Raw genomic sequence first — 22,107 nt, forward strand, 5'->3', positions numbered from 1 at the left:
ATATTATATTTTCGTATAATTAACAAAAATATAACGGAAATCCACTATAGTTAGGTACCTATAATAAATAATGACAAATTTATATTTTTTTATAAATAAAATAAAATTCATTGTTTGTTAAAATGTATTTAGTTACAAATACATTTTGATATTGTTTTTCTTATATGTTGTAATAAATCATATAATTATAAATGAAAATTAGAAAATAGAAACAAATATAATAATATTATAATGTGTAAAAACATTTTTAAATTTGTAAAATAAATATTAATTATATAAAATATTTTGGACTTTTTGTCCAACTTTTCCAAATAGTTTTCCTTTTCTTCTTAGGATTCCGATTCCACTCCTTATTTCACATGAGATACATGTATTTTCAAAGCGTCTTTCTAATTCTGGACTCACACGTTCAAACGCCAAATTCTTTAAATAATCGGCTCTTGTCATTGTTTTGTTATTTTTAAAAGAATTATATAAGACATACGAATTAACAGAAGAAATATCAAGAAGTCTGTAAAAAATTGCTAACGGCCAACGACGAGTACGACGCCCAGTAGAATAAACAGAACATTTTTCGTCCAATGCATCAACGCCTCCTTTTGTACTATTATAATAAGAAATGATTTCAGGTTTTTGGACGTCATCGTCAAATCCTTTTTGATTGTGCATCGATGAGATTAATAACACTGCTTTATTTGGTTTTGGCACGTAGGATAAAAGTGTAAGATCTTTTGTAAACCCATATTGAGTACTTACTCTGAGTATAACATTACTGTACATCTGTACTACTGAGTACATTGAGTACCCAACTGTACTTTTCTTTTTTGGTAGAAAAGCTTGAGGTATTTCACGTTTATTTTTTTTTAATGTACCAACATATGTTAATTTTTTCTTTTTTAAAAGTTCAACAAGTTCTATGGAACTAAACCAATTATCCGCAGTTACATTACGGTTGGTCCCTTGTATTGGTTTTGACAACCGTAAAACTGATTGTGTAGGCTTAGAAAACTTCCTTTCTGTATGATCTAAGGTAAGTCCATCAGTATTTTGTCCGGCGTAAATGTATGCGTTAAATAAATAGTGACTGCGCGAATCTGTTAAGCACATTATTTTTAACCCGTATTTAGCTGGTTTATTAGGTATATACATTTTAAATTTGCATCTACCACGAAAACTTACTAACATCTCATCCACGGTAACACATGAATTCAGAGAGTAATTCAATTTACAGTTTTCAATAAATTCATTAAAAATTTCAGAAATTGGTGCGAGTGGATCGTTTTCTTTTCTTTCAGTTCTAGTATCAGAATTATCGAAACGTAAACATGAAATTAAAAATAAAAACCGTTTTTTACTCATGACCAGACGAAAAATTTCACGTCCTGTTCCGTCAGTTGCAAATAAGGTGTTTGCATTTTCATGATTTGATTTAAATACAGCTGAGTAAAATAGCAAACCAAACAATGACCTTAGCTCAACTTCGTCTACATTTTTTATGAAACTTTGCATAAGATTTTTATATTTATGACGAAAACTATCAATTTTTATGTTTGTCCAAACCAATATTTCATTTATTATATTCTCAGTAAATAAAATATTCCAAATTTCAGATGGACGAGCAGTATCGCCAAATTGTTTAATCGGGCGACGCAGTCCAGGAAGTTTAGTAATAATATTGTGTAATATTCATATTTTAAGGTTTTTTATAATTAGTAATTTAAAATATATACATAATTATACAAATTTATAATATATAAATAATTTTTAATAACCAACAATCAGCATTAAAATAAGTACCTACCTACATGTACTTAAAATCTATTTTATTTTTTCAGTTTTCCTAACTGCAGTTCTTAAAAATATCGTCTAGTCTAATTTTTATTGTACAGGTGACGGAGATAGCAGTGTGACAAAAAGGCTACACGAAATTGCACCATACGGCCGCCATTTTCACATCAAAATGATTGAATGTAGAAATCACCTGCTGCGGAATTATTGTTCAAAACTTACCGCATTATCTAAAATAACGAAATATTCATTGCGAGTTCGTAAATATTTATTAACCAATATACTACGATTTAGGAGTGATGTCACAAAAGCTGTTCAACATTGGAAAAATACTAAAGATACAAACAAAGCTCAAAAAATAAAAGGTAACTCTTTTTACTTTGAAATTAATTAACTATTTGAATTAATTACATTCAATATGTATGTTTTATATCTAATCGCATATTATTTATTTATACATAAACATTATTATACAGTTATATTATACATATATTAACTTTTTAGGTATTCAACAAGATTTGGCTAATGCTCCATTCCATCGATTAGGACAACATACAAATTGCGATTCCTATTTTTGTAATAATTCTAATCTACAGAATACATTAAACTTAGTTCTTGAAGGAGAAAATAATGGAATCATGAGTGAAATCCAAAATATAATGTCCAGATTAATTACAAACGCCGAAAGTTTACTCGAAAATAAAAACAATAATATTTGCGAACAGTTTAATTCTATCATAAACAAACACACTGCAGGCAAGAGAATTAACTTTTCAGGGAGAAGAAGCTAGAATACAAGGGTTGAAACCGCTGTGAGAAGATTTCAACTCAAAAAACTTTTTACGGCTTATACATAAAAAACATTCTAATGACTTTAGTCCTGGTATATAATCAATAAATATTCAATTTTTAGTTTAATTTATTTTCCAATAGCCATATATTAATTATGTTTAATCCCAGGAACATTTGGAAGAAAGTTTATCAATAACTGTAATAGGATAAGATCAAACACAATAAAAAGACGGCAATTATTTCCAGAAACACGAAAAGTGGCAAAAATGAAGACAAGTGGACCGGACGCTGATTATGGTATGGCTGAACCACTATTAGAAACACTATCACCAGAACAAATGGAAATTAAAAAAACAGACTTCCTTGCTTCGTTACAAAGAGCTAATGTTGAACAAATAGAAATTGATACCAGAAAACAAAGTGACTGTGATAAATGGTTTCAAGAGCGAAGAGTTCGTCTTACTGCTTCTCGGTTTGGCCATGTCTGCAAAATGCGAAAGACCACTAGTTGTAAGAATTCTGTATATGATATACTTTATGGGTCAGATATTCAGTCCAAAGCTATACAGTATGGAAAGGCCATGGAAGATGTTGCAAGAAAAAAAGCTGAACGTTTTCTATCTAAAAAAATATATGAATGTGGTTTATTTGTGGATAAGGAAATTGGATATTTAGCAGCTAGCCCAGGTGATATATACTAATATATCTTTATTTATGTTATTTGTATATTTTATTCATAACAAATCAAATCAAGAGTCTGTTATAAGTAAAATAGATAAAATACTATAACATAATTTTGAATACGTTTATTTGTTATATGAGTACTGAACTTAAAATTATATTTTTATGTTAATAATTGACCATATATTTTTATTTTGTTAAGATGGGTTGATAGAAGATACTGCTATAGTAGAAATAAAATGTCCGTTTGTGGCTAGAGATACTATTAGCGCAGTTGAAGCTGTACACAAAAAACTTGTAAGAATATAATATTGTACAATAAACGAGTAATCATAATATAAAATAACATAACAATGAACATATATCTATTTTTAGCTTCAACATTGTTTTATTGATCCGTCAACTCAGGGGAGCGGGTTACCAGTTCGAATATGGTCTGTTCGAACGTCATGTGTTCGATTATAAACTGATCGAATGGTTATATGTTAGAAGTGTTTTGTGTGCGAAAGATCAAGTGTCCGAACATTTTAAATAATAAATATATTATTATAAAACCGATAAAACCGTATAATAATACGGTTTTATCGGTTTTATTATATTAAAGATATCAATAATATTGACCGGTATCCCCCATAATCAATATAATAATTGCTGGTTATCGTAAATTCACTCGACACAGTGAGACCACAGCAGCGTAGTTAATTGCGTAGTTATTTCAGTTTATTTAATGTGTTCACTTTTAAAGTTGCCAATTCATTTGATTTTTATAATTTATTGTAACAAATTAATTTAGTATATTTAATATGAGTTTCGAAAGTATGCAAATTATACCTAGTATTCATGGGGGTATAATTTTAAGTTTAAATAATTTTATATTTATAAAAAATAAAAATATAATTAGAAAAACCGATTTGAAAAATGTGTTTTATTGGACGTGCAAATTTAAGTGTGGTGCGAAAATTAAAACTATCGAGTCTCGCGATGGCAAACATACAATTGAAGAGCACTGCTCAATACCTGAACATTGTCATGGTCCTGATCTCGTATCTATTGAGGTCAAAAAAATAAAAGAAAAAATTAAAATTATCGCACGCAATTCCAATCAAGAAAAAGCTATTCAAATTTACCAAACAGCAATTGCTGGCACTTCAAAAACAATAACTAGCTCGGTAAGCAAAGAATCAGTTAAGCAAATCATTAAACGACAAAGAAAACCTATTTTAGAATATAAAGAACCACAATTTCTCGAAGAAATTAATCCACCTATATCACTATGTAATACACTATGTGGTGATACATTTTTGGTAAAAAAAACCACAGATATTTTACTATTTACAACAATTGAAAATTGTAAGATTCTACAAGAATCAAACTGCTGGTTGGGTGATGGTACGTTTAAAGTTTGCCCAAAACTCTTTTATCAAGTATATGTATTACATGCTTTGATTAAAAAAGGTACACATGAAATATTTGTCCCTCTAGTGTTTGCTTTAATGACCGGGAAAAGTCAAGAATTATATACTCAAATGTTCTCTTTAATTAATGAGTACTGTATAGAAAATAATATAAATGTAACAACGAATACAAATTTAGAAATTGTGACCGATTTTGAAAAGGCAGCTATTAATTGTATAAATGAAATATTTCCATTCGCAATCCATTTCAACTTGCTTTTTTCACTTTTCTCAAAACATTTATCGAAAAATTCAAGAATTTGGCCTTTCGTCAAAATATACAAACGATGTTGAATTTAATTTACTTGCCAGACATTTACCAGCTATGGCATTTCTTCCCGTTAATATGGTTGTATGAGTAGTAAATAAATATTGTTTATGTGTTGTAGATTATTTTATTTTAATCTTTTGGTTAGGTACAAGAAAGTTGGATACTTTTAAAAACACTTTTTGGAGATACTGATGAAGAAAAAAAATTATTAAAATATTTTGAAGAAACATATGTCATAGGAAAAAGTGGAATGCGTTTGAGAGGAAAACCCAAAAGAGACAATTACAACCCACCACTCTTCCCTCCAGAAATGTGGTCAGTGTCAGAACGATTAATCCATGGTATTTAAAATATTACGGCCGCATTTACGTTTATGAATTTTATATTGACGCTAAGTGTCTTAGACGAACGATCATAGAATAATGAAACAGTGTTCCCGAACGAGAACTCATCGGCCGACCGCCGAATGCGAATAGTGGGCGTGACTTAAACGCCGCGCGCTTGCGGATCGCAAAAACACTTAACAGCGCGTTCTCTCGGCCGTTGTATACGTTTCACTTTAGGTGTAGCGTCCTCTTAAGGGCGTTGCATTCACTATAAATTTTCCGTTATAACGACTTAAACGTCTGACAAAAATTATGGTACTTATAGTTGTACGATTTTAAAAATGTAAAAATATTTGAATTATTCAATAAGTCTACTTTGCATCGGTCGGAGCAAATATTTAATTTTTAATTTTTTTTTTTATATACTTAATATTGAAAATTTACAAATTTATAACAATTTTAAAGTTTATTATCGTCAAGTATATACTAAAAATTAAAAAAGTGCTCCGACCGATGCAAAGTAAACTTGTTTATGCATTTAAACATCTTAAAATTTTTATCATGCGTATAGCAACTTTATATCCATAAATTAGTTTTGAATATTTTGATCCAATGATAAAATGAAATTTGCATGCGCGTGTGTAACTTGTGCGTAGCTACTCGTCGCCGACGACTTCAGTAATTGTTATCGTTATCGGCTATCGCTATTTATATAAATTACTATAAATACGTTTTAAGCGCGATTCACATTGGTACGACACGACACGGCACGACACGACACGGCACGACACGACAAAAATGTGTCCAATACACATAGAACCGACATCGGCAAGACGACAACGACAGTATGCAAGTATGCACAGTACGACGAGCACGCTAGTATAATCGGATTGGTGTTACAACTTTACAATTTAAAATTATTAAAATGTTTCGAAATTTATCTTATAAAGATTTGGCCATAATGGCACTATTGCTCGATGAAGAAGAAAATAGCGACCGTGTTGCGAGTAAAAAACGTTCTATTTGGGTTCATGACATCTTAAAGAAAAGGAAAATTGATGGAGAATATATGACTTTGTGTAAAATGTTGGAGGATCATGAAGAAAAGTTTTTTAAATATTTTCGAATGACCAGGTTCCAGTTTAATGTTCTTTTTTTAAAAATTGAAAATAGTATAACAAAACAAAATACTCACTTTCGAGAAGCAATACCTCCTAAAGAAAAATTAGCTGTTTGCCTGAGGTATATGGCATTTGATATTTTAAAAATATATTAATTCGCAACAAAATATACTAACATATTTCATTTTACGTGTTTTTTAGGTTCTTGGGAACTGGTGACTCATACCAAACGATTGCATTTAGCTTTAGACTGGGGCATTCAACAGTACAATCAATTGTACTTGAAGTATGCAGTGCAATTATTTTTACGTTGAAAGACGAATATATTCCAATTCCTGGAGAAGAAGATTGGAAGCGAATCGCCAAAGAATTTTGGGAAATTTGGAACTTCCCAAATTGTATAGGCGCGATAGATGGTAAGCATGTCGTAATCGAGGCTCCTCCGAATAGTGGATCACTCTACTTCAATTATAAAAAAACCTTCTCCATAGTATTGCTTGCCCTTGTCGATGCACAATATAAATTTGTAGCGGTCGATATAGGAGCATACGGCAAAAATAGCGATGGTGGAATCCTCTCAAATTCAAATTTAGGTAAAGCTTTAGAGAAGAATAAATTAAATATTCCAAATGAACAATATCTGCCAAGTACAAATGAAAAATTACCTCTAGTTGTTATAGGAGATGAGGCTTTTCCCCTCAAAAAATATTTATTGAGACCTTATCCAGGACCTCAAGTACGTGAAGATCAGAATAAAAAAAAATTTAATGATCGTCTGTCAAGAGCACGGAAGGTTGTCGAGGATGCTTTTGGTCAACTAACGGCGAAGTTTAGAATCTATTGTAGAAGACTTAATGCACTACCCAAAAATGCCGATACCATTGTAATGACAACATGTATACTCCACAATTATATTAAAGAAGATGCCACCGACGTTCATAGCAGAGAATTTTCATCAAGTTCATCTCTACCTACAGGACTTATAACATCTTTAAATGGTCAAGGAGGTAGCGCCCAACCAGAAGCGTTCGAAAATCGGGACAAATTTAAAAAATTTTTTTGTTCACCAGCAGGAAAACTTCCATGGGAATAGATAACATTTGTATAGCTATGTATTTATATCATTATTAAATTTTATTATATTGGTTTTTCAAAAATGATGATTTACCTGTAATTGGACGCAGTTATATTACTATAAAGCAGTATCTATTAATAATTTGGTTATATATTAATGAATGTTACAAAAACTATAAAATATAATAAGTACTTAAAAGATAAAACAAAACGTCTTGTTCTTCAAACATAAAATGAAACCTTTGTATAAAAATTGAAACATTTTTTTTGTACATCTGTTATAAAATATATTTATAAAAAGAAATTGTTTTGATGGATCCTTCTGAAAAAAAATATTCTTTTAAAGAAAAACAAACTTTTACAAGCACGTCATAAACTAAACATAGTTACAAAAAAAAATTGTTTAGTTGATTTAGTTTCTATCTGCACCTGCTTGAAAATTTTGGAAAAAAGTTGTTGCTGAAAATGTGTTTGATGCCTCTTGGTCATTTTCAGAATGTTGTTGAGGTGTATACCTGTGGTTTGAAGGCTGATGATAATCTTGTTGGTGTTGACCAGGTGAAATCTGAAAATTTTCTACATGCATCCGAGATTGTAAGTTAAAGTTTGAAGTAGATAGTGGAATTGGTTGGAATAGTGGCTGTTGTGTTTGTCGCAAGCTGTCTAATTCTATCTCGGAAACGATGGAAAAAATTTTTGTTTTTGCTAGATGTTGATTGTATGGAGAAAATTGCTTTACAGTTGAACACATACTCAAAAAAAATTGATCCATAGCACTAGAGTCCTTTTTTCCCTCTAGTTGTTCTTCGTCTTTTTTTTCTAGTATGTATTTCATTAATGTTGAAGATGCAGATTCTGAATAATTTGATACATTTTTTTTTGGTAATGATGTTTTTTTGCGAAACTCTTTTGGTGTTGATTGATTAACTGATGTCTCTTTTGGTGTTGATTGATTAACTGATGTGTTTGGACTTGATTGACTATCAAAAATATCAGTATTATGGGTAATATCAATAACAGGTTCAGTGTTTTGATATTGAGGTTGATATTCCTCTTCCGGACCCTTATCAGGTTCAAATGAGTCTTCATCTTCGTCACTCACTATACCGACATTACTAATTGTTTCTCTTTCTTTTAAATGAGTTTTTAAAAACTGCATTTCATCTTCATACTTCCATTTTTTTATAATTTTAGATTTTTGCCCAGACTTAGTAACTGCATGTTTTAAAGCTCTCCTATATGAATCTCGCAAGTTGGCCCATATTTTTTTACACTCTTTTACTATAAGTTAAATAAAATAGAATTAAAAAAATTAAAAAAAAACGGGTAAGTTAGTATCGCTCTGCTGTACATTAAGGGGTGGGGTGGACCTCGGACTAGGGCAGGTTAAATTTGAATGCAATGATAGGTATCATTGTATACGAAAAACGATTCTGAACGGAGATGATTTGTCAGTCTAGGATATATTATATTTAAATATTATTATATATTCTATTTTGAAACAAATTCAAACATTGAAGTATAAAAGTTTCAAGATCTTACTTCAAGTAATTTTTTAAAAATAACAAAAATCGAAAATTATTTATTAGTAAAAAGTTATTTTACACATGTATTTTTGATTTCAAATTAAAATTAAAACTTTAAACACTCGTAAATTTTTTTATAATTATTCTAAGCTTAACTTATGGACAGCATAGTATTAAATTCTCAATTCTTAGCTTTTGATAGTAAAATATTTATAAATTATTAACTACCAAATAGTTAAAAATATTCATGATTTTGACGAATTTTTGTCAATATTTGAACTTCAAATGCTAATAAAAAACAATTGTGCCTATGTATTTTTATAATTTTCGAATGAGAGTTAGAACAAGTTATGTGGACCCTTAAATTAAATTTTCAAGTAATTTGTCCCAGCTAAATTTTTTTTATCAACATATATAAAAAAAAAATATTTCAAATGCCTATAAATAGCTCAAAAAAAGTCAAAATGTTTTGAAAATCAAATCACGTAAAGAAAATGGCAATCTAAATAACTGGTAAAATTTTCAAGTATTTACGACTTATACTATTTGAATAACTACAAATATCAAAAATCGTTTGAGGCTAAAAACCGTTATTTAACGCGGTTTTGTAAAAATTTAAGTTTCAAACACTACTAAAAATTTTTTGTCTTAGTCCAGTAAAGTTTTTTTTAAAGATATTTGAAGAAAAATTTATGGAAAACCTTGTACTAAATTTTCAAAACTTAGTTATAAAAGAAAAAATTTTTACGATTTTTCAACCACACAATTATTTGCAAATGTTCGCAATTTTGACATATTTCGAATTAATTCGAACTTTAAGCTCTTATAAAAAAATTGTGATTAACGATTTTGGGGTTTTTTTCATCACTTTAAGAACAACTTATAAGAAACCTTGTACAAAATTTTCAAGATTTTCTGGCTGGCCAAAAAATTTTTATCGTTATTTTTAAAAAAAATACTTAAAAAATTGAAAATGTCAACTGTCTATTAATAGCTCAAAAAACTTTGAAAATTTAACGGTGAATATAGAACACTAACATAAACATTTGGTGAAAATTTCAAGTATTTACAATGATTAGTTTTTCAATTACAACTATATAAAAAAATCGATTTGGTCAAAAACTGTTTGTGCGTAAAAATTCCCGTTTTTCTGTCATTTTTTTTTGTTTTTGTCGATTTTTTTGAAAACTGTTGGAAAATGTTACTTTTGACCTGTATAATGCACCAAGGATATTCACTTTTCCATCGGAAACCACCCCCAAAGTTTAAAATTGAAGCATTATTTCGACTATTTATGCTGTACACAGACACAAAAAAAAACACACATCATTGTAAAATCAATACATTCTTCACTCCGTTCAGAATCTAAAATTCGGGGACTCGCTGTGCTGTTTAGTGCTATGCTATATTTTATATAAATTATTTTTAAATTATTGTAAACAAAACTTATGGACAACCTTGTGTTAAATTTTCAAACCTTAGGTGTAAATACTTGAAATTCTATAAATTTTAAACTACAAAATAACTTTATTATATAACATTTTCACAATTTTATTATATTTTGTAAAAATTTGAACTTTCTACGCTTATAAACAAAATTATGACCTACGATATTTAATTTTTTTTTTTTTTAATAACAATTAGTTCAACTTATGAGAATCCTTATATTAAATTTTCAAAATTTTATAGCCAGCCAAATTTAGAAAAAATTTTTAGAAATTTAAAAAAAAACTAAAAAAAATCGAAAATTTCAATTTCCAATAATATGGCTTAAAAACCTCAAAGTCTTTCAAAAGTTATACCATCTATATGTTATGCCAATATAAACATTTTTGTCATTGTAAAATCAATACATTCACACCGTTCAGAATCTAAAATTATTTTGTCATTAAAAATATATATACGTAATGTTCAACTTTTATAGCTAAGGATTGAACATTTAAAACAAGGATTCTCATAAATAGTTCTTACTGTAAACCAAAAAATCTAAAAAATATTTAAACACAGCTACTTTTTATATACATTTCAAGTTTAAATTTGGACGAAATTGCATAATATAAATCTAGTTAATTATTATGTAGTGTTTATTTATTTATTACTTACCTGGTTGTTTCAATGTGGATGCAATTTCTCTCCAAACACTCTCTTTATATGCGTGATCACTATACTTTTTCATGCTCATATCGTACAAACATGGTCGGTCTCTCACTAGTTCTATTAGCATTTCAGTATTCATTATTAATAAAATATTTTTAAATTAAAACTATCAGAAATACGAGTACTGAAATGGACGTCTTTACGTTACAAACCGACACAACAAATGAAAAAAATTTAATAGTTTTCAAATATGATACGGTGATATTGTGTTTGGGCATGAAACAACTACGTTTGTACACTATTTTGATTAATGATATCTATTTTTAAATTTAAATAATCAGATAAATAACAAACATGTAAAATCATTCTAAAATTAGGATTTTATAGACATATTATTGTAACGTTTGTTATTTATAATTTACCATACTCTGGAAAATATATATCCTAGGCTAGGTTGACAAATCATCTCCGTTCGGAATCATTTTTTGTATACAATGATACCTATCATTGTATTCAAATTAGTGACCACTTTTTTTCAATATGGAATTTAATACTAATAATAATTAAATAATATTATATTAATATTAATTAAATTATTTTAATATTAATAAATTTTAATAACATACATTTTTTTCATACAATTATCAAAATATTGTTTAAATAACCTTCTGGGATATATTACCAAAATACGACCCCCCCTCTCCCGTAAATACGCAACTTCTAGTTACATACTAAACACTTTAAAAAATACATTTTAGAAATTGATTCCGACAGACGCAGACAAGCCGACAAAACATTCTCTGAGCGGATAGTCTGTCGTGTCGCGTCGTGTCGTATCGTGTCTGAACGGTGCTGACCGCTTCAGTATGTATATCCGTATAACATTATATGGATATAATATTTTGTCGTGTCGTGCCGTGTCGTGCCGTGCCGTGTCGTGTCGTGTCGTGTCGTACCAATGTGAATCGCGCTTTATTGGCAATAATGTATACCACGGCTATAAATCTATATTTTTCCATTTTTATAGCCGTGATGGTACGGAACTAGCCTGCCGTTCGCGGATTATATCATAATATAATAATTAGCGTGAACATTTTATCAATAAACAATTTATTTTACTTTTAAATTCTTTTACGACTGTATACTGTGGATGTACGTCATTTCGTCGCGGTAATTTTGTCGCACGTCAATTCGTCGCGGTCAATTGGTCGCAAGACAATTGGACGCGTACGACATTTCATCGCGTGTAATATCGACGCATGCTACATTTGGTCGCGCGTCATTTTATCGCATATAGGTATATTCTAAATAATAATAATAATTTTATATATCAGTCATTTTAGATTATTGTTATATATATTTGTATTTATAAAATGTAAAATTAAATTTAAGCAAAGTAATAATAATAATAATCTAAAAACTTCTTTTTTTTCACCTCAAAAATATTACTATTTATAAAAATTAAAATTATGAGCAATACCTTTCAAAACCTCACATATTGGATTATTATTAACATTTTTACATATCTGCATTAATCTAATAGAAGAATCATTATATTTTTTTTTTACATGGTACATGCCCAGCAATTATTTGTTCTATTATCATTTTATTTAAACTTTCTTCTTTTTTTAATGACTCATTAAAAATGACTCATTTAATTTCCAAATAATTGGTCGTGTATGACTTATCATTGCTGAAAACCCATTATGCCAGCCCTCTATTTTATTGTTAGTCCTGGGTAAACTTTCTTGTAACCTATCATAACAGTTCCAGATTTCAATAGAAAATAATGGAGGTCGACGATTACCTCTCCTATCCAAAATGCCAATCCACGTGCCTTCAAAATATGTTATTAGTGGTGATAACATTTGTTCATTTTCGATATAATATGTGCTTTCTAATAATAATTCAAAAGATTCTATCACTTTATCGACGGGTACAAATGCAAGTGCACCTAATTTTCGTACTTCTAAAGAAAATTGTACATCGTCACTGTATTGTTTTGCAAGACCATGGTGTTGTATTTGTCTCCAAACCGCTTGACTTGAGTGAAAGAAACATCCGTGAATCTTCGTATGGGGAAATTCGTTTTTAATTGCATTCATCACTGCTTTTTTAAAGTCTACCATAACAGATTTTGGATATAAATCAGGCTTCAATGATTTTAATGCTTGAAATAATTTTATATATGTTATTTATTTTTTGTCCGGTAATAAAACGTATACTAAAGGTATAATATCACTATGAAATACTGAATGAATGGTATAAAATTGGTAAAATAAATTCGGACAGGATGAAAATGATCCATCTGAAAACCAATGTTCTGAATCTTTTAATAAATTTAAATTTCTCTCAGTCGAAAATAATATAATCCTTTCTTCATATATGTCACTATCACCACTGTCGTACAACAAAAAATTGTCTCCGTCTAAAGTTAATCTGAATTGATCAGGAATTTCAAAATTTAATGTTTGTGGATTTGCAGGAACGGCTTCAGAAATGTTCCTAACCCGTTGTATTGTTCTTTTTAAACATTCTGGATTCGGCATTTGACCTGCCACTTTGGATGGTAACTAAAATAATATAATAATATTTATAATATAAATAGACTATAATCAAAATTATTGAAATATTTAGTATCGTCTCGATTGATAACGTAAAAAATACGAAAACAAACAATAAAAGATTAGTGATGAAACTACTCGCACGAAACAATTTAATAAAACTGTTAAACTGTTATATATTTAAAGTATTTAAGTTGTAAGTTTTTTGAAATATTATGTTCGAAAAAAATTAGTGATTTTAAAATAGTTAAAAAATATTTTTAATTTTAAAATTAATATAAAAAGCCCGTTTATTTTTACGTATTTTTAAACAAATATCGTGATTACCTATATAACGATAAAAAAAATCGCAGGTGTTGCGTCCTCTAAACTATATTAAAACTATAATAAGTTAGGTTAGGTTAGATTAGTTAGTTAGGTTATTTAATTACCTTTGAAGAATGAAGATGTCTCTGCTAATAAACATCGGGTTGGCATAATTGTAGTGATGGCATTTTCTTTCATTTTATTGATAGTTTTTTTTACTTCAATTTTACCCTATTTTGTACATGGTTATGTTCCTTGTATTTTATGACGCTATATATTTAATAAATAGGTATTTAATAAATAATATATTAGAATACCTAATATAAATTAAAAATTTTACCTTGCATTGTATGAGCGTGGCCAGTACAATTTTTAGACTCGTTACATCTCCAAATAACTTTTTCGCCAATAGTTCTTTCACGTTCATGAATTAAAAGATCATACCCTCGTTGACTTTTTATAAATTGTAAAGGCATAATTTTTATATTTTGTAAAATGTATAATAGTTATTATATTGCGTGGACCAAGCAAGACGTATGTATACGTAGACGTGTATAGGTGGTACTGTATAACACTATAATCGATGAATATTCGATAAAGACTCACGTAAAAACCAAACAATGAATTACCTACTGAAATAAAAATAAATGATAAAGAAGGTACTACACCACCAGGGCCCCCACAAGGGGGGGGTCAGGAGGACCCATGGTATTGGGGCCCGGACTTCCGAGGGGCCCGGCGTCCATGCCGGGCTAATAATAATTACTTCAAAATATATTAGAAAAATGTTTTAAATACTTAATTTTTTTTTCAAGATTCAAGTATTAATTATTTTAGAATTTTTTTAATCAACTCGAAAATCATATGCGAAATATAAAGCTTAAATTCTAAATATTATGATATCACACCACTATTAATAACTTGAAAACAATTGATCGCCTATGAAATTTTTCCTTCTCTTTCCGTTACTAGTAATAACCAAAGTTGGTTTATTTATAAATGTATATACGTTGTATTTTTGTTAGTAATAATTTAGTTTTCTAGATATATAGATATATAGATATAGATTAGTTGTCTAGATATAAATGTTAGTTTATATTTATATATTATATCGTTATGTTATATTATTGTCGTATATTTATTTTGTGTAAACATGCAGTTCTGTTCTATTTTTCTACACATAGACATATTAAATATTAAAACATTTATTAATATTTATTAATATGTCTATGATTCTTCATTGACACACAAAAGTAGTGGTTATGTCTACGGAATTCATAATAACTAATTTATAAATAACTATGATACGAACAAAATTTATAATCTGAATTGTAAGCAATATTTATATTTATACAATAACTGATAATTCGTTTCATTTTAGTTTCTACTATAACCGCGTATCGTATAGGCACGTCATACGTACGTAAAATCGTAAATATTATAATTTGTTTTATTTCGATTATTTTACTCAAAATGTCTTTTTATAAACACAAATCTGGATATCAGAAAAGAAAATTGAAAGAAGAAAAAGAAGAAAAAACATTTTCAAACACTCAGGTAATAAGTACATTTTTTAAACCAAAAGAACCTGAAAAAAATACACACTCTATTGAAACTATACCAGTTGAAAATGAAAATATAGACATAGAATACCCTGCTAAAAAACCTATTTTGATTAAAAATATTTCCAAAAAAGAAATCTGTGAGCATGAAAATACAAATGCTCTCCTTACACACAATATCGATATGCACGATTTATTCGACCCCGGTTTATGGCCGGAACATATCAACGACGATATTCGTCAACAAATTATTGCTACGAATCCTTCTAATTTCGATAACATATTTAAAATGAGAAAAGCTATATCTAAAGATTGTAATGGTAAAATATTTTCTGAATTGTTGTTATATACTAAATCATCAAATAATAGAGAAAAATATCCACGAGATTGGCTCATTTATAGTTCTTCAAAAAAAACATTACACTGTTTTCCTTGTTTGTTATTTAGTGAAAATCTTACTGAGTCAATAAAAAGTCGTAGTGTTCTAGCTAAGAGAAGTGGATTTTCTCCAAAAACAATATCCTGGAAAAAGTTATATGGTAGACTTCCACTTCATGAAAATAGTGAAACGCATCGTACTTGTTATTGTAAATGGAAAAATGTACAACAGTCTTTGTTTGGTTTTGGAGTAGATAGTCAATTACAAAAAACAATTCTTAGTGAAGCAGAAAAATGGAAGGCTATTCTAAAAAGACTCCTTGATGTAACTTTGTTTCTCGCTTCTAGAGGATTGCCTTTTCAGGGTAGCAGTACCAAAATCGGTGAAGTAAACAATGGTAACTTTCTTGGAATATTAGAACTTCTTGGGCGGTATGATGAGGTAACTAGAGACCATTTAGCAACTGTTGAAAAATATCAAAATAAAGGCGAGAGTATGAAAGGAAAGACCCACTATTTGTCTTGGATGAGTCAAAATGAATTTATTTCTCTTTGTGGTGAAAAAGTTTTAAACCATATTCTAAACGAACGAATTAAGTCAATATATAATGGTGTTATTGTTGATATTATTATGGCAGAAAACAATAGTACGGATTGGCCCTCTGGTTTGAAATTTATTCAGTTTCAGAAAAACCGAGATCTTCATTCAGGTAAAAAAAAGTATTTAGTATAATTAAAATAATATAAAATAGTTAAATTTTTCATTCAACCCGGCATAAATATCTTAATATACCTAATATGTATATTTTATTCTAAACGATATCAATAACACTAGTTATTTTTTATAATTAAAATTTATGATAGTGTATATTATAATAGGCTCAACTCTGGTTTTTTTATGGTAATTATAAAAATAGTTTTTTTTTTTTTACTTTTTTTAAGGTATTGGAAGATCTCCTTATGAGGCCATATTTGGCTGTACTGCCAGAACAGGACTATTATCGATTGGTCTACCAAATGATGAAATAAATTCATTAAAAACAGAAGAAGATATAGAAGAATTGTTTAATCAAATGCAAGAAACTGGATTACATGATTCAAAACAAAACATTGAAGAGGTTATTTCTCCAATTTCAGAACAGCAAGAAAATATGATAAATACAGGTAAATTAATAATATTTTTTAAATTTTAAATTTTGTAAAAAAAACATGTTATTTAAACATATTAGATACAAACCTAAGAAAATGTGAATTATGTTTTATTTTCCTGGAAACTGACAATGAAAGTACTAATTGCATGAATTGCCAACGTCATGAGCAAATACAGAATGAACGACATAAATCAAGTGAATGCTTAAAGAAACAAGCCAAAAAAATGATGACTATTTCAAATAAGAAATTTAGTTCACTAGAAGTTGGTACCATAGTTAAAGTTTCAATACCTGATGTTGATCGAGCTCGTGGATCACCACTAAACCTATTAGTAGTTATTACCCAGGTTGAAGATGATTTATATAAATTAGGTACTTATAAAATTATAATTATATTATTTAGATATATTTATTTTAATTTATAAATGCTTATCTTTAATTAGGTACAGAGAAAGGCATTATTAAACATTTGTATACTTGATCGCAGATCGATCCCTGCAAAGAATGTTTCATTGATTTGGTATCTGTAAATACCGAAAAAGAAATTACACTGAGAGAAGCTGCAGGGTTTAGTAGTATCACTGGATCACAAGGTTACAGAAGGTGTAATTGCAAACTAAAGTGCAAAACAAACAAATGCATTCGTCGTTTAGCGGGAATATTGTGCAATTCAAAATGTCACAATAGCATGCATTGCGAAAATAAATAATAATAAATATAATATATAATTAATAATAAAAAAAAATTGAATATTAGATATATTAATAACTGTAATCTGTAAAGAATTAAAGTAATGTGTATTTTCAATCATTTACGTAATAGACCAATAATACATGGTTAATAACGTTAATATTATGTCATTGAGGTAAAATTGTTTTATTTTGTTTTGTAATTTATAACAATAATCTATTATCTTGAAAACTGACGTTATTGCACGGTAGATAACGAAAATAACCTAGCAACTTGGCTTCTAACGTTAATGACCGGTTAATAACGTAAATGTTCAGTTTTCGTCATTGACCGTAATATATATAATGCAATCCAAAATTCAAAAAGAAAAAAAGGTAAGGAATTAAAAAATAAAGGATCGAGAAAAAAAAACTGATGAAAACGTTACCTAACAGACCACTTACATCTAGAGATATTATAAAATATGTTACAAAGTTTAATATCAGTCATTTCCGTGTCGTCTTTTCACGAGATGACTTGCCTAAAAAACCTCATCAGATTGAATGTGGTATATTAAACTTGGACGTATCTTCAGGTGATGGAAGTTATTGGGTAGCGTTTAATAAAAATAAAGATAAAGTTATTTATTTTGATAGCTTCGGTGATTTACCTCCACCAATTGAATTACAAAAATACTTTAAGGGAAACAAAATTATATATAACTATTCAAATTATCAAGATTATAACACATTTAATTGCGGACATTTATGTCTTGATTTTTTAAAATGTTTGAATCAATCACATTAAGTTTGACAGGTAATGATACTACATTATCTGCAAATTATTTTCCATCTCTAAACGTTAACGAGGACTCGGAAATAGCTTTGATATGTTTACAAACGTTTAATTCATTTCCGAACATAAATTCAACTAATAACAGATTGGAAATAGAAGTTATCGGAGACACAGATAATAGGTTTATTGAAGATGCGAAATTTGTATATGAATTTGAAGAAGGATATTATGACATTGATGATATTGGCAATAAAATTGCTAAAGAGTTATTAACCTTTAATAAACTAAACAAAACATATTTATCATTCAGTATGACTATGGATCATATAGATTTTAGATCATATATAAGATGTGATGGAAGGCTATATTTTGATATTCCTAACAGTATAGGCTCTGTATTAGGGTTTGAAAAAAAAAATATTTTTTTCACGCAATTATCTTCACCGATCAGGAAAAGCTGTAAATTTGAACACAATTAATTGTATAAAAGTATTGTGTAATGTTTCACAAGGTTCATTCAACAATCATCTTCAAAGTCATTCAATTTATGAGTTTTTTCCGACCGGTAGAACAGGAACAAAAGTGACTCAATCACCACTAAACCTTATATATTATAAACTTAACAAAATAAATATCGATTCAATAATTATTCAATTAGTTGATCAGAACAATAAACCGATTGATAATTTCAACGAGACATTAACAGTTTTTCAACATATTAAACGTCGCAGATCTTAAAATTAATTTAAATTTAAAGGTTTTCTAGAAATAAATATGTATGAATCAATCACATTAAGTTTAACTGGGAATGAAACCACACTATCTTCAAATTATTCCCCGTCTCTAAACGCGTACGAAGACTCTGAAATAGCTCTGTTATGTTTGCAAACGTTCAATTCGTTTCCAAACATAAATTTTTCTAACAACAAATTTGCGATAAAAGTAATAGACGATAATAATAATTATGAAAATATATGTTGTATTTCATTTGACCATAATGATTTTAGATCATACATAAGATGTAATGGTATAATTATGTTTAATATGATTAATGCGATAGCACCTATATTAGGATTTGAAAAACGAGACTATCCTCCGGAGTATGTAACTCATCGATCGGAAAAAGCTGTAAATTTAAACACAATTAATTCTATAAAAGTGATGTGTAATATAGCTCAAGGATCATTCAACAATCACCTTCAAAGTCATACGATTTACGAGTTTTTTCCGAGTGAAAAGACTGGGACAAAAGTTGTTCAATCACCGCCAAATTTAGTATATTATAAATAAAATAAAATAAATATTGATTCAATAACTGTACAACTAGTTGATCAGGATTTTAATCAAATCCAAAATTTTGGTGAGACATTAACAGTTGTGTTACATATTAAACGTTACGGTTCTTAAGATGGGATTAAAATTCAATATAAACCCATTACTTCACGTTAATCGAGCTAGTCACACGACTAAAGTGTTACCGATAACATCGACTAAAGTAAAAAAATTAACGGTGAAAAATAAAAAAATTCTAAAGGCTCTTGGTTATAAACTAAATCATAATGCCTGAAAGTGATATTTTGGATAGAAGTTCACGGTTCGAAACGTTTTACACACTTTATACCTATAATTTAACTATTTGTATTTATGTTTAGATGTCTACCATAATATACAATTATGGCGTGAATAGCGGCGGTGGTGGCGGAAAAAGGGGCTGAGTCGTGGTGGCCGCAATGGCCAGTACAACAGAAATAGTAAGTATAATTTATTATTACCTACTAATTAGTTTTCATAGTTGAGTTCTATCTACATAAATGTTATATCCAGGTGTATCAAACCTTACACATATTGAAAGTAATACACCACATTAACAATGACTAAAATATTTGTATAAATTTCTTAACTTAGTTACTTATTTATTTCACTTTTAAAGTACTTTATTGGTTAGAACTCATAACCATAAACTTTTTTTATAACGTTTATATAATTACCTAATAATACCTATCACTGTCTTCAGTGCAACCAGGGAAAGCAAGTTTGGGATGTTATCTATGATCTATCTGTGAATTGTCCATTTTTTAGTTATAGCCGGGGCCGGCGCCAAAGCTATGGGCACCTTGAGTAGCTGCCCAGGGCGCCAAACTAAAATAATTTTTATTTAATTTATCTTTCAATACGCATTAACAGTCTACACAATTTGAAATAATTAGTATCTAATGTCGTTTTAATTCAAGATACATCTGTAATGTTCTCATATTTGTTTAATGAACTAGTTTTAATATTAATTATAGTTATAACTTATAAGTATCAACAGTGGCACCGAACTCATGTCATGTGAAACGATCGCTTCTTATCTTAAATAGATGGGTGGGTGTGTAGCCCACCAATAAGGTGTTATATATATTATAATTGATACCTGATAGCGTGTGACGTAGATGTTAGAAATCAAATAAACAACAATTTTAGATTTCGCTTCACAAAAAAAGTTTGAGTTCGGCGCCACTGAATATCAAATTTAAAACTACTATTTAATTTTTTTACGCAATGCGGCTATTTTATAAGTTGATATCCTTCTTACAATATTACATGATCTGATAATAAAGTTTAAAGTTATAATATAAAATACATACCTACTATAATTCTATTTAAACTTAATTTTACTACTACCAAAAGTAGGTGGAAAAGAAGTTAAGAAGACCAAACATGGTTCCGTCCAGGGTTCCAATACTTCTAGCATCGACCCTGTTTATAGCAAAATAACATATTCAAAATTTTCATTTGTATTTAAACTCTATACGTTTACTTTGTTTTACTTTCACCTAAAAGTATTGATTTTATATATCATGCTTATTATAATTTAAACAGTTAGTCAGATGTTATTTTATTATCTAGTTAAATTACTCTTCGTATATTATAACATCTTATTTTAAAATGCCTTTTATGACTCAAAATTTGATAAATTAAATGCCCCTTTGCAGAAATGTAGGCCATCTAAAATTGTATTTAAAAACCAATTAACATTTTATCATGGATATGTTTTAATAACGATGAGTTCTTATTATAAATAACAATATTTTAACAGTGAATGTAGATGTTAGGGCTGCAGAAGATAAATGATTTATTCTTGTCGTCAAATTAATTTTGTTACAGTTTATGAATTTAAATCTGCTATTCATGCTGAAACTCAATTAAAAAATATACATTTCTATAAACTATTAAGGAATGTTTTTATTGTTACTCATCATATTTTACGTTAACCAAACTCATTAAAAAGATAACTCTTATTAGTAATAACTAATTATTCTATGAAATATTATTGTACAATGGACAATGATATATTTATTTAGTATGCAAACCGAATTTTGGTATAAAATACTTACTTATCCCAGCATAATGAATCATTTGATACATGTATAGGTATAAATTATATTTTAAATGGGAGTTTTTCAACATCTAAAAAACATTTATTATTTATCAAAATTGACAACAAAGTGAAAATGTTTTATGCCGGGTTCCCACGAGGCGTTAATCACGACAGTGAACCACGCTAGTCAA

General features: G+C 28.6%; 2 protein-coding genes and 1 pseudogene across 2 annotated transcripts; 1 reads left to right on the forward strand and 2 right to left on the reverse strand.

The window, feature by feature from the left end:
* Positions 1-267: 267 nt before the first annotated feature.
* On the reverse strand, positions 268-780 carry LOC132926104 (uncharacterized). Its single transcript, XM_060990445.1, has one exon. It carries the CDS (start codon positions 778-780, stop codon positions 268-270), a length of 513 nt encoding a protein of 170 aa, XP_060846428.1.
* A 7,139-nt stretch (positions 781-7,919) lies between these two features.
* LOC132926106 (uncharacterized) lies at positions 7,920-11,269 on the reverse strand. Its single transcript, XM_060990446.1, has 2 exons — positions 11,137-11,269; positions 7,920-8,788 (listed from the first exon to the last, which is right to left on the reverse strand). The coding sequence occupies exons 1-2, from the start codon at positions 11,267-11,269 to the stop codon at positions 7,920-7,922; spliced, it is 1,002 nt and encodes a 333-aa protein (XP_060846429.1).
* A 6,046-nt stretch (positions 11,270-17,315) lies between these two features.
* LOC132924155 (uncharacterized) lies at positions 17,316-17,800 on the forward strand (annotated as a pseudogene).
* The last annotated feature ends 4,307 nt before the right edge of the window (positions 17,801-22,107 follow it).

The sequence above is a fragment of the Rhopalosiphum padi genome, chromosome 3 (genome assembly GCF_020882245.1).
Source record: "Rhopalosiphum padi isolate XX-2018 chromosome 3, ASM2088224v1, whole genome shotgun sequence".
NCBI lineage: Eukaryota > Metazoa > Arthropoda > Insecta > Hemiptera > Aphididae > Rhopalosiphum > Rhopalosiphum padi.